Below are 12,521 nucleotides of genomic sequence, written 5' to 3'. Positions count from 1 at the left end.
TGAGGTAGAGCCTATGGAGAGCCTGGAAACTAATGATGTTCTTGTTTGGGGAGGGCATTATATAGTTTCTTACATTTATTCCTCAAGCTATACATATGTGGCTTTGTACTTTTCTATATTCACCAAATACCCCAACTAAAAACATGAGGGCCAATGTCATCGCTGTGGGTAGCCACCTGCTACCAAGCCTGATGACTTGAGTTCAATCTCTGGAATCAGTATGGTAGAAGAAGAGAACCAATCCTCACTAGTTGTCTTCTGACCTCCACATAAACACACACAGGCATACTAAATAACTTAACGTAAAAAAAATAAATTAAAATTGCTCAAAAATTAAATAATTTTAATTTTTTACAATTTATTTTTCAGAGCCGGGCATGGTGGCGCACACCTTTAATCCCAGCACTCGGTAGGCAGAGGCAGGCAGATTTCTGAGTTTGAGGCCAACCTGGTCTACAAAGTGAGTTCCAGGACAGCCAGGGCTATACAGAGAAACCCTGTCTCAATCCCCCTTCCCAAATTTATTTTTCATATATGTATTAATGTTTTACTACACATACATATATATAGGTATATACACACACACATATATATGTGTGCTTGGTGCTTGTGGAGGTCAGAAGATGACATCAAATTTGGAGTTAGGGTGGTTGAGATCCATCTTGTGAATTTTGGAAACTGAACCTGGGTTCTCCACAAAAACAAGTGCTTTAAACTGCCAGGCCATCTCTCTAGCCCAAAATATTGTAGGTTTTTGTTTTGTTTTGTTTCGTTTTTTAAATTTAAAAACATGCATGTCATGCATGAAATTATATATATATGTATATGTATATATACATCATACTTAGAAAGAAGCGACTAAATTAGACTGGTATAGATGCAATAGCTTATAATCTAATAAGCTGGTATTCATCTAAAACAGGAGAGAGAGAGAGAGAGAAGGAGGAAAAAAAATCTTTTAAAAATATTATATAGTGTCAGTGGTAGTACACACCCTTTAATTCCAGCAGACAGTCCAGTCACAGATCACGGCCAGACCGTGTCAACTATGCTCGCCTTTATTGCATTACCTCCATCCCTGCGGCCTGGCTCCCCAGCCTCCCTGCAGTGTTAAGGATGTCCTCCTTTCAGTCTCTGTCCTGGGCCTCTTGAGGGCCTGACACCCTGATTCCCCTTGGGTCCCCATGACTCCTAGCTATGCTGATAGTCATCTACTTTAGCGTCTTCCCTCCTCCTTGAGCTCCCTTGCCTGAGGCATTCCTTCAAATGGAGTGTCACAGTGCTACAATGGCTTTTCTGCCCCACTTTCACAGTGTTCCTATGCTTAAACTATTTAGGCCTTTGCGACTTGCATGCCTGCCTTTTGATATGGTATGACTCCATACCAACCGGCTGTAAAGTCAGTTGCACTCTGCTCTTGGCACAGAGCAGTCTAACCTCTCACGTCACATCTTCTTTGTCCTGCTTGCAGTGAACGTATTTTACCTGGTAACATTAGCCGACTGCATTCTGAGGCCTCAGTCACTGGAAGGAGGGATAAGCAAGTAATGTCTTTAGCTTCTGACTCTCCCAGCCCTTGTCCCAGGGGGATGGAGGTATTCTGAACAAACTGAACCAGGAGCTGAGGATGGGGAAACAGGCAAAACTGAGAATCAGAGGTTGCTAGGAATGAATCTCAACTTTAAATTTATCTAACAAGTGATAATATAATTAAGTCTTGTTCCTGGTCTCAGTCATATATACAAAAAAAAAACCAGATTAACTACATTTATCAAGGTGTTTGTTCTACAGAATAATTGATTCATAAATTAAGGTAATCTGTCATTTTCTATCAAAGAAAATTATAAAAGTGTATTTTAAAATGATGAGCTCTTTTTTAAAAAAAAAAAATCAACTGCACTGTATTGATTGCATCTTAGAAAGCACTTTCCTGGGCATGAGTTTATTTAATCCTATTAATATTAAATTCCTAAGTGAACATGTATTTTACAAATGAGGAATCAATCTGAAAACACTGACTTGTGTAAGATGACATAATTAGTTAAAATTCCAGTCTTCAAAATTAAATAATTTCAAATTTAGAGACTTTTCTAGTATAGAACACAAATTTACTAAAATTAAAGTATGAAAAATGATAGACATTATAAAATGCTTAAGTCTCTCAATCATGTTTAGAAAGAAAATACTTTCAATTACATATAAGATTAATATTTGTGTAAATATGTATATACACATATTAAAACTATATAATATAAATATACTTTAGAAATATAAAATATCTTATTATATTTAAGTACTTTAAGTATTTCATTAAATACTTAAATAGCAAATGTAAAAAACTCACAAAAGATGGAAACTGAATAGTAAAGTCTTTGAGAAAACATTTAGTAACAGAAAAATCATAAACTAAGAGTTGTAATAAAAATCATTTGGCTCAAAAAGTCAAAAATATTTACTATTAAGCCACTAAAGAAGTTGTTTCCTGACTGGCGGTCTAAGAATAAACAGCTAAGTGGGCTCACCTCTGGTTTGGATTCTAACTCATCTGATAACATTGATTCAGCTTCGGAAATCCTGTAGCTGTTCGGGGACAGGTTCAAGTCTAATTCAGTCAATGACACCCTCCTGTTATATTCATATCCCTTTAAAAAACATTACACTTTTCCTGTAAGATGTTGAACTAGGTTGGTAATCAATTTAACCTAAAATAGGGGTAAAAAAGAGAAAGACACAGCATTACAAGCAGTAAGAAAATGTGGCTAAATAAACAAAGGCATCCCTTTATATCTAAAAGAATCACAAGCAGACATGCAGCTTAGAACAAGCTCAACAAGCATTAAAACCTATAAAGCATTATGCTTTGATAAACTATCTCCTTTTAAATTTTCATTTTTATTTCATGCATGTAACTAACTCCCTGTGTGTGTCCAACAGAGAGTATCAGATGCTCCTGGAGCTCCATGGAGATCCTTTCGGGTGGTGCTAGGCTGCCCTGTGTGGATGCTAAGGACCAAACTCTGGTTCTCTGCAACAACAGCAAGTATACTTAACCGCTGAGCCTTCTCTCCAGTTCCCACAAACATTTCTCCTTCTAATGGAGGCCTGACTGGGCCTGAAATTCACATACAGACCAACCGTCAATGATTCTCCTACCTCCTCCTGTGCATTGGCAGGATTAAAGATACACCTGGCTATGAAAGGGTCTTAAAATATGGGAAAGCTATATTCTCAAAGATGTTCATTGAAAATATAAGACAAAGAACTGGAAGCAACATACAATTATCTTTTAGGACTTTTAAATACATACACACAATATAGGACATGACTATTAAATATGGCACTGTCACGCTGAAATATACTTATGGCTAGTAGTTTATGTAGTTATGATGTAATATAGTGGTAGAACATTTGCCTAGCATGTACAAGTACCTGGGTTTGATTCATAACAACACACACACAAACATATACAATATTATGAAGACCATAAAAAAGTGATTATAAATCTATTTCCCATTTTAACACTAATTATAACAGCCTAAGAAAAAGTAAAAAGAAATTCACAGATATAACAGGACAGTGTGACTTATTCTTTTTTCTTGATTCTAAAAGGTAATTTTGCTGTTTTGATCATTTAAAAAATAAGCCCAGAGCCGGGCGTGGTGGCGCACACCTTTAATCCCAACACTCGGGAGGCAGAGGCAGGNGGATTTCTGAGTTCGAGGCCAGCCTGGTCTACGGAGTGAGTTCCAGGACAGCCAGGACCCTGTCTCGAAGAAAAAAAAAAAAAAAAAAAAAAAAGCCCAGCAGGAGCTTGGTGGTGCACACCTATAATCTCAGCACTCTGGGAGCCTGGGCTCTACAGAAAATTCAAGGTCTGTCTGGGCTGCCATGATCTCAGAAAAACAAAAACAAATAGTAATTCAGTCTAGATATGTAACTTGAGGTAAAGCACATACATAGCACAGCACAATGTTCAAGTGCAATTGTCAGCACTGAGCACTAACTAGCCAACAAATGGGGGCCAAGGGCTAGCATGGGACCCTTTGGATACACATGCAATGGATTCACCCCACCACCACCACCTTTACTCCTTTCTTGGTCCCCACTGGATACTGGATACTGAACCTAAGGGTCTGTCTATCCATGCTGAGCACAGACCTTGCTAGTTCTCTAAACCAAAACACCTGTGTAACTCCCCACCACCCCAGACTTTGGCATATGAATTCACGTAATTCATATTAATTGCTGGTAAAATTGGGAGTACTGCTATCCATAAAGCGAAGACAGTAAAAAGTTTGCCCAGGATGAAGATTTTTCCATTAGTAGCAGGATAGACTGGAAAGTTAGACTAAGACAGACATTAAGAAACCCTGTAATCAGGGCCTGTAAGAGGGCTCAATTTGTAAATGCAATTGCCACCATACCTGACGACTTCAATTCAATCCCCAGGACCCATAGGATATAAAGGGAGAACTAATTCTCACCAACTGTCCTCTGCACCCCACATATGTGCACACACAAATACATCTAATTTGTAAAAGAAATACTAGAACTAATGCTTTTATTTTTTTTTTAAAGATTTATTTATTGTTATATGTAAGTACACTGTAGTTGTCTTCAGACGCACCAGAAGAGGGAGTCAGATCTCATTACAGGTGGTTATGAGCCACCATGTGGTTGCTGGGATTTGAACTCAGGACCTTCGGAAGAGCAGTCAGTGTTCTTAACCGCTGAGCCATCTCACCAGCCCACTAATGCTTTTATTTCTTACATAAAACAAAGAATCATAAATGCCCAACTTCTCTCTCTGTGTACATTTTTTTTCTTCCTGAAGCACTAAAATAGCTTACTATTGTTTATTTACTCATGTTCATGAGGAGAAGAAACCAAGATTCGGTAAATCACGGAGTTCTGAAGCTACATAAGCAAGCTGGCATGATGAGCTGGCACAGACAGGGAAGGATTACATCTAAGTTTGATCTTGAATTTCAAGGGCTTTGGCAATTCCTCTTCCCAATTCCCGCTCATATAACAAGCCAAGAAATTACCAGATATTTGTTCTGGTTATCTTTAAAGTGCATCCATCTTTGTGACTTCTGGAGTGCAGAATCACTAAGAAAAGAGACAATTCACTGACGCTTTGGTGTTACCCACAAAATCTTTCTATTTAGTGGCTTTGTTTTAATAATCTTTGAAAACAAGTAAGGCTATTGTGGAACAACTGCAATATGCATATTGTAGTGGAATACAGCTATACAATCCTGGTACACAATGTATGGTTTGTATAGGTCCTGAACAAACAGCAGGACACACGAGAATAAGTTGAACTCTGTTTAAGAGCCAGGTGCAGTGGCTGGCATCTACAGTCTCAGCAATGGGGAGACTGAACCAGAAGGACAGGGAGTTGCAGCTAGCATGAACTACACTGTAAGATCCTATCTGGAAGTAAAAAGAAAGCAATGTGTCAGAGCACAGTGGCTTACCAAGTGTCCTCTGTGGACTTCATCTGTAACACAGAAGTTGCTAAGTACACTAGCCAGCGATATAATGGAAGTACATAAGCTAGGTTTGCTATTTACAGTTCCATTACCTAGCTAACTGAGTTCAAAAGCTGAAATGTAAATTTTGTTCTTGCAATGCAAATCTTTTCAGAAAATAAGTTTGGGGCCAGACATGGTGGCATATACTTCAATTCCAGCACTGAGAGTAGAGATAAGCATATCTCTAGGAGTTTAAGACCAGCCTGGTCTACATATTAAGTTCCCAGGCCAGCCAAGGCCATATAGTGAGACCTTGTCTCAAATATGAAGTTTCATTGACACAGTTCATATAACATAAAATGTACCCATTTTTAAGATTTTTAATTTTTATGTATTGTGCATGGGTATTTTGCCTACATGTTGTCTGTACATCACATGCATGCAGAGGGCCATGGACCCTCTGGAACTGTAGTAGGTTATGAGTCACTATGTGGGGTGCTCGGAACTAAGCCCAGGCTCTCTCACACACTTTGAAAAGTACAGTTAAACTGTTTTTAGTGTAGTCATAGTTCTGAAATCACACACATGATCAGTTCCGTTTGTTTGATGTTTGGGGGGTTGGGGGGAGCTGGAAGGCTTCAGACAGGCTCTTGCTTAGCTTGAGCTGGCCTGGAACTCTACATGTATCTGAGGCAGGCCTTAAACTCCCACTCTTGCTTACACCTCACAGTATGGAAATTAAAGGTGTGTACCACCATGCTTGGCTAATTTTACATTTTTCCCCAAAAGAAACCCTGACGTAACTACCCACTTCTAACTTAATCATTATTGTGAGTTTAAATGACTTCCATACAGGTTTCCCATTGAGCACGTAGAAAACACTGGATAAATATTCAGACAGAGGATAAATAACATGACAAATGATACCCAATACCCCATCTCTTCACTCTGACTTTTCAATTCCAAACTTTCATTAATTGCTTATGGACTAATTCTGCACATATATCATCAGCATGTCAAACCAAACCATGTCTAAACACAGATTATCATCTCCCCTAACAAACCTGTTCTTCTTGAATTCTTTTATGTATTGCCCAATCTTCCCACTCAGCTGCAAATTCTATCTAGCAGTGCCTCTCCTCCTACATGTTCTAATAGTCCCAGTCATTAGTAATAATCAGACCCCAAATTGACTCCTTCTGTGATGCTGTTTCGATTTCTCAGTATCTTTCTGCTTGTCACTCCCCATATGCAATTTAGTATCTCAGAACAATGGCAAGCCCCTAAGGGTAAACCTCCTCACTGATCTACTCCTCCCCCCACTCCCAATCCCCACCCCCGCCCCTAAAAAACCTTGGAAATTGTGGGGTTTACCTAAATTTGACACCTACTGGGATACAAAGCTTAAATTAGAACCACATTTTCTGATGCTTGGCTGCCCTGTATCTACCACAAAGTGTAATTTCTCAATGCCAAACACCCAGAATTGCCGTCTTTACCTCAAACTATGTTTTATTCTCTTTACATATGTTCCACTAGCCTTTGTGTCTAATGTAATGTAAATGTATGAACTCTTAACCCAAAATCAATAATATTTCACTCCCAAATGGTTCCTAAGTACATCTCAGAGCCTCATGAGCGAGTGAGACAAAGTTTAATAAACTAATTGGATCGTTTTCTCTTGAGAAACTTCAGAGAACAAGTTGAATGAACAAAACACATCCTGGCCGCAAACACTCGCTGCCCACACAAGGGCCTGAAGTGACAGGCAAAGGAGACCCCAGAGGTCCGGCTCTGGTCCGCAGACGCCCCTACTCCAGCCCGAGGCAGAGAGCGGACCCAGGAAAGGAGCCGGCAGCCCTGGGTGAAGCGCGGCCAGGGCACCGCTGCCAACCCTTCCACCAGCACAAAGGCCTCAGCCGCAGGCCCTTAGGTCTGCGGGCCGGCCCAGCCGCGGATGCCGTCCGGAGCCTCCGTCCCGGAGACCCGCTGATTCCCGCGTTCTGGGGGACAGGCTGGTCTCCAAGCTCCCTCCCGCAAGAACAAGCCAAGGAGGAGAAAAGGCGCGCCCCAAATCCCCCAAAGGGCTACGGGCCGCGGCCGCCGGGCTCCGGACCCGCCGCTCCCCGCCCGCTAGACGCCTGGGGGAGCCTAGGGGGGCGGCTTCCTTGCGCCCTTCGGGGGGCGAACCCGGCTCTTGATCCCAAGATCCCGCAGTGGCTTCCTTCCTCGGCGGGACCACCTAGCCGAGCGGGGGTGGCTACACTAGCCTGGAGCTCACCTTCCAGTCTAGGGCAGCCGGCCGGCCGTCAGTCAGCCCCGAATCCCGTCCACACACGGCGTCTTCCGGCTCCCGCCGGAAGCAGCTCCAGAGCGGGACAGGAAGTTTGGCCGCCCCCCACCAACAAACCCACTCGCTTTCTTCTCCGCCCGCAGGTGTTTCTCAGGAGGAGGTGCTGACTCTTGGGCAGCTGCTGAGACCGATCCTCCGCTCCCCGCTACAGACACACAGACACACACACACACACACACACAGCCCGAGACACACAGGGTTCCCTCCCCGCTTAGGAACCGCAGGGCCCCGCCCCCTCCTGCTGCCCTTCAGGGCTCCCAGGTCCGCGAAATCTGAAACCAGGTCAGTGCAGTCTAGCCGTGACGTCACGGCCTCCCCGCCGAGCGGAGCTGTTCAGCGGGGGCCGCGGCGGATGGGATGGGTGGGAGGGCGCGGGGTGAAGGGTAGCTTTCTCCGGAGCTGAGGACCTGTGACAGCTAACGATTAACTGTGCTTGCTTCCGAAACACCAAAACCCCATGAAGAGCACCTGAAATGTTCATGGCCCAAAGAGGGACCTGGAAATCAAGCCCCGCATTGCCCATAGGACTGGGTATGAATTTAGGCACACGTACAGCTTTAGGAACATTTAAGAATTCTCCAGAGATCTTGGATGCACTGAGTGAGGGAGGGCTCAGATACCTAAGTTCCAAGCTGGATAATAGTTCTTGTTGAAACTTTCGAGTTTGACTGCATGAAATTTAACTCCAGCAATCCCAGCACTCCAGAAGTTCCCGGTGAACCGGTGAGCTAGGGCTACATAGTTGAGACCTTGTCCAAAAAAAAAAAAAAAAGATGCAGTGCTGAAGAGTACGGACCTAAAGATAGTGCCTGTGGGAATTAATGTTCTCTGAAGGCGCCTATTTTCAAGTTAGAGATAAGCCAGGAGTCTGGATGAGCTAGGGAGTAGTAGTTTTGGTACAAAACGTTCCGGGAGAAAACATTTCCTCGATACAAGTTTGTGCTGCGCACTGAGAAGTGTGACCTTAATCCCATTTGAGGATGGCCATAACAAGGACAACTGGCCTACACAGTAGCTGGGAAAAAAAATCTCAGGGTGAGAAGGAGATGTTTACTAGCAGCTAAAAATCCTAAAATTTAAGTAAGGATTAAAAAACAAAGTAGATTTACCAGTTACCAATATATGAAGAGATAAAGAACTGTCCAGAAAGAAAAACTGGGGTTAAAAGTATGTGAAACAAGGTTAGAACGCTGCAAAACTTGAATGAGTGGCTGCTAATTTGTTTTGTCTCTAAAATACACTGATTTTTAAAAAGTGGCCATAAGTCATACTCAGAAAACATCTCCAGTTTTATTTTTCTAAAGGTTGAGAAAATTAATAAAACAAATGTGATACATCAGTATATCTGGAATAGTCATGTCTGTAACCATTGGTTAATTTACTTAATCCTATAGTTTTCTGAAGTTTGCTTACTTGGGGCTTGCTGACTGAAGGTATAATTGGGGATTAACCTCAAAGCCCCTACAGTACTGATCAGTGAGTGCTCTGTGCTGACCACACCAACTCACTTTCATCAGTGAAATTCTTAGTGATGTTTGTATCTGAGTCCTCCAAAGTATAAGCCCAGAATGGGGACACAGGCCTTTAACACTGGCACTCGGAGGCCGACAGGCAAGTGTATATCTTTGAGTTCCAGGCTAGCCTGGATTACATAGCAAGCTACCTAACAGACTCATGTCTTAAAAAAAAAAAAATCCTAAAATAAACACAAGCTTTTATCAGTATGCAGTAAGTTGTTAGGCTTGCCACTCAATCAGTTGTTGGGCAGAACACAAACAGATCATCTCCTAGATGTGAACCTGGTCTCTAGAGCTTCCCAACCACTCATTTATCTTCTCATACCACTCCCAACCCAAAACGTCCTACCCCAAAACTGTTCCACAATCTGTAAGTACTCCCAATGCTGCCCGAAACCCTATGGACTTATGCCACTAAGTATAGGCAGGCTGGAGAGGTGGCCAAACACTAAGAGCATTTCCTGCTCTACCAGAGGACCTGCATTGTAGAACCCAGCACCCACATGGTGGCTTAAGACTCTCTCCAGTTCCAGGGGATCCAATGCCCCAATGCCCTCTCCACTGCAGGCACCAGACAAACATGCGGGTACATAAAGATTTTTAAAGTCTCTCATCAAAAATATGGAAAGGCTATCTCAATTCTAATACTCAGTTCAAGAATGGTAAAAATGTTCCCAGTTCAACAAATGTTAACTGCTTCTCACCTTAGAATTCATAGAATGTTTACTCAGTTCTAAAAGTAATTTAAAGATGAGTATATATAATCCATTAACAGTTGGGGTTAAAAACCACCCAGGTTTTTTTTAAATATTTGATACAAATATATGTAATATTAGTTTTTACAAACAAAATTAGCCACGTATTAGTGAGTGACAGCTGCCAGGCTTGGCAGTGAGAGACCTGAGGAGTCAGTCCAGCCTGAGCTAAACTAACAGACCCATCTCTAAAACAATATTATTAGTTATTATAAGAAAAATAATCAGGCATAGTGGTACAAGCCTGCAATTCCAGAACTTAGAGCCCCAGGAGCACAAGTTGGAGGCCAGTGTGGACATCATATAGAGATCTTGCCTCAAAAATAAAGTAAAAAAGACAGAAAAACAAATGATACTAACTTCAATCCAGTGTGGCATTGGTTCTCAACCTTCCTAATACACCCACCCTTTAATACAGTCTCTCATGTTGTAGTGATCCCCAACCATAAAAATATTTGGTTGTTACCTTATAACTGTAATTTTGCTGTTATGAATAATAGTGTAAATATCTGTTATGCAAGATATCTGATATGTAACTCCTCTGGAGGGGTCGTGAACCACAGCTTGAGAACCCCTGTATTATGGCAAGCAATCACATGTTAAATGTATAGTGATTATGATATTGAAGATAAAGTGGTTATACAACAAAGAAAATATTATCACACTAGAATCGAGAACACTATCTGTACCGAAAGATTATTTTTTAAATGTATCTTAAGAATCTTTGTGGGAAGTGAAAATTGGAGGGCTTCCTTGATGAAGACACACCAAGACTACAGAGAAGAATCTTCTGAAATGCAGACGATCTGTTTCCCTACGTTGCCCCCTGTCATCATGGACTGGAATGCAACTGAAAGAAAAACAAAACTGGTTGTCTGAAAAGAGAAATGTTACTATATGTCTGTTAGGAGTCTAACATATAAAATCAGTTTGAATAATTTCTTCTGTGATTTTTAAGGTTGTTTGTTTGTTTTATTGTTTTGTGGCTGGGTGGTGGTGGTGCATGCCTTTAATCCTAGCACTCTGTGAGTTCGAGGCCAGCCTGGTCTACAGAGTAAGTTCCAGGACAGCCCAGACTAACCAGTGAAAGCCTATGGGGGATGTAGAGGGTATTTTTATGTGGAGCTGGAGAGATGGCTTAGTGTTTGAGAGTGCTTGTTGCTCTTGCAGAGGACATAGCTTCAGTTCTCAGCACTCACATGATGGCTCACAACCATTCCTATTCCTGGCAGCAGCTCTAGGGGATCCAACACTCTCTTCTGAAGTTAATGAGCACTGTGCATGCATATGGTATAGACCAGGCTGGCCTTGGACTCATATTGATCCACCTGCTTCTGCTTCCTGTGCTGGAATTAAAAGCATGCACCACCATCACCCAGCTTCTCTGTGGTTTTTGGTTTGGGTTTGTTTTAATACTACATACAGAAGAAAACTCTAATGGTGTATGCATGTAATCCCAGTGCTCTGGAGTTAAGCTAGAGGATCATGAGTTAAGGCCAGTCTGGGCTATAGAACAAGACTCTAAAACAACCAGAAAGAGTTGGGCAGGAGAGAGAGCACACTGCCTCCCTCAGATACAGTCTACATCTTAGAAACCTAGGGAAAGTTCCGTCTGAACAGTGAGCTTGGATGTTGGGGACCTGCCCCAGGCTGGCCTGAAGAAAGAATTAATGTATTTTGAAATGTGAGAAAAGGAAGAGGAGAGGAAAGGAGATCTGGCTTCAAACAAACACAGACAAAGGGTACAAGTAAGATACAAAGGGATCCAGGTACAAGTAAGATAGAAGGGAATCCAATCAACATCCTGAGAAGCTATTGCTGGGCTGAGGACACAGCTCAGGTAGTAAAGCTCCAACGGCCTACCATACAAGCAGCTCCGAGTTAACCCAGCACTGCATAAACAGATTGTGATTTTTTTACCTGTAGTTCCTGGGGCAGGAAGGTAAGAGTTCAGGACCATCCTAGCTTTGACTGAAAGAAACCTGGCCTCCAAAAGAATGAAAAATAACGAAAACCCCACTGCTATTTAAAGGGGAAATGTCTAACTGGCATCCATCCATATAGCAGTACAGAATCTGAGAAGTAAAGGCAAATAAATTTGGGGCCAAAATGTCAGCAAAAACTATTTTAAATAATTCAAAATTTTAGAAACTTAACAAGCTTTATTGAGTAAATACAGCATGTACTTGTTAAGCCAAATGAGTATAAAATTTATGTTGAAATACAAAATATCAGTTTGGAATATATATAATATATATAATATATATAATATATAATATATATAATATATATATATTATATATTATATTTTAAAGGAAGCTGGGCGTGGTGGCGCATGCCTTTAATCCCAGCACTTGGGAGGCAGAGGCAGGTGGATTTCTGAGTTCAAGGCCAGCCTGGTCTACAGAGTGAGTTG

At 41.6% G+C, this 12,521-nt stretch overlaps 2 protein-coding genes across 5 annotated transcripts in view; both read right to left on the bottom strand.

The window, feature by feature from the left end:
* The window catches only part of Znf410 (zinc finger protein 410), a 28,656-nt gene extending 20,569 nt beyond the window's left edge, over nt 1-8,087 (bottom strand). For 2 of the 3 annotated variants that reach the window (XR_003844247.1, XM_021201572.2), the window contains exons 1-3: nt 7,762-8,087; nt 2,523-2,702; nt 1,486-1,621 (exon numbers count right to left, since the gene is read on the bottom strand). Coding sequence is in view for 2 of the 3 variants with exons in the window: in XM_021201572.2 (XP_021057231.1) it covers nt 1,486-1,621; nt 2,523-2,555 (169 nt within the window). In the remaining variant the exon portion in view is untranslated. The remainder of the gene's footprint in view (nt 1-1,485; nt 1,622-2,522; nt 2,703-7,761) is intronic. The other variant, XM_029540930.1, reaches the window with a different exon arrangement.
* A 1,011-nt stretch (nt 8,088-9,098) lies between these two features.
* The window catches only part of Ptgr2 (prostaglandin reductase 2), a 31,294-nt gene continuing 27,871 nt past the window's right edge, over nt 9,099-12,521 (bottom strand). The window contains exon 10 of one of the 2 annotated variants that reach the window (XM_021202079.1): nt 9,099-10,955. In XM_021202079.1, coding sequence (XP_021057738.1) covers nt 10,879-10,955 — 77 coding nt within the window. In that variant the 3' untranslated portion in view covers nt 9,099-10,878. The remainder of the gene's footprint in view (nt 10,956-12,521) is intronic. The other variant, XM_029541021.1, reaches the window with a different exon arrangement.

Source organism: Mus pahari, chromosome 7 (genome assembly GCF_900095145.1).
Source record: "Mus pahari chromosome 7, PAHARI_EIJ_v1.1, whole genome shotgun sequence".
NCBI classification, from domain to species: domain Eukaryota; kingdom Metazoa; phylum Chordata; class Mammalia; order Rodentia; family Muridae; genus Mus; species Mus pahari.
The sequence above is the reverse complement of the archived record's forward strand: the minus strand, read 5'-3'. Positions and strand labels throughout refer to the sequence as shown.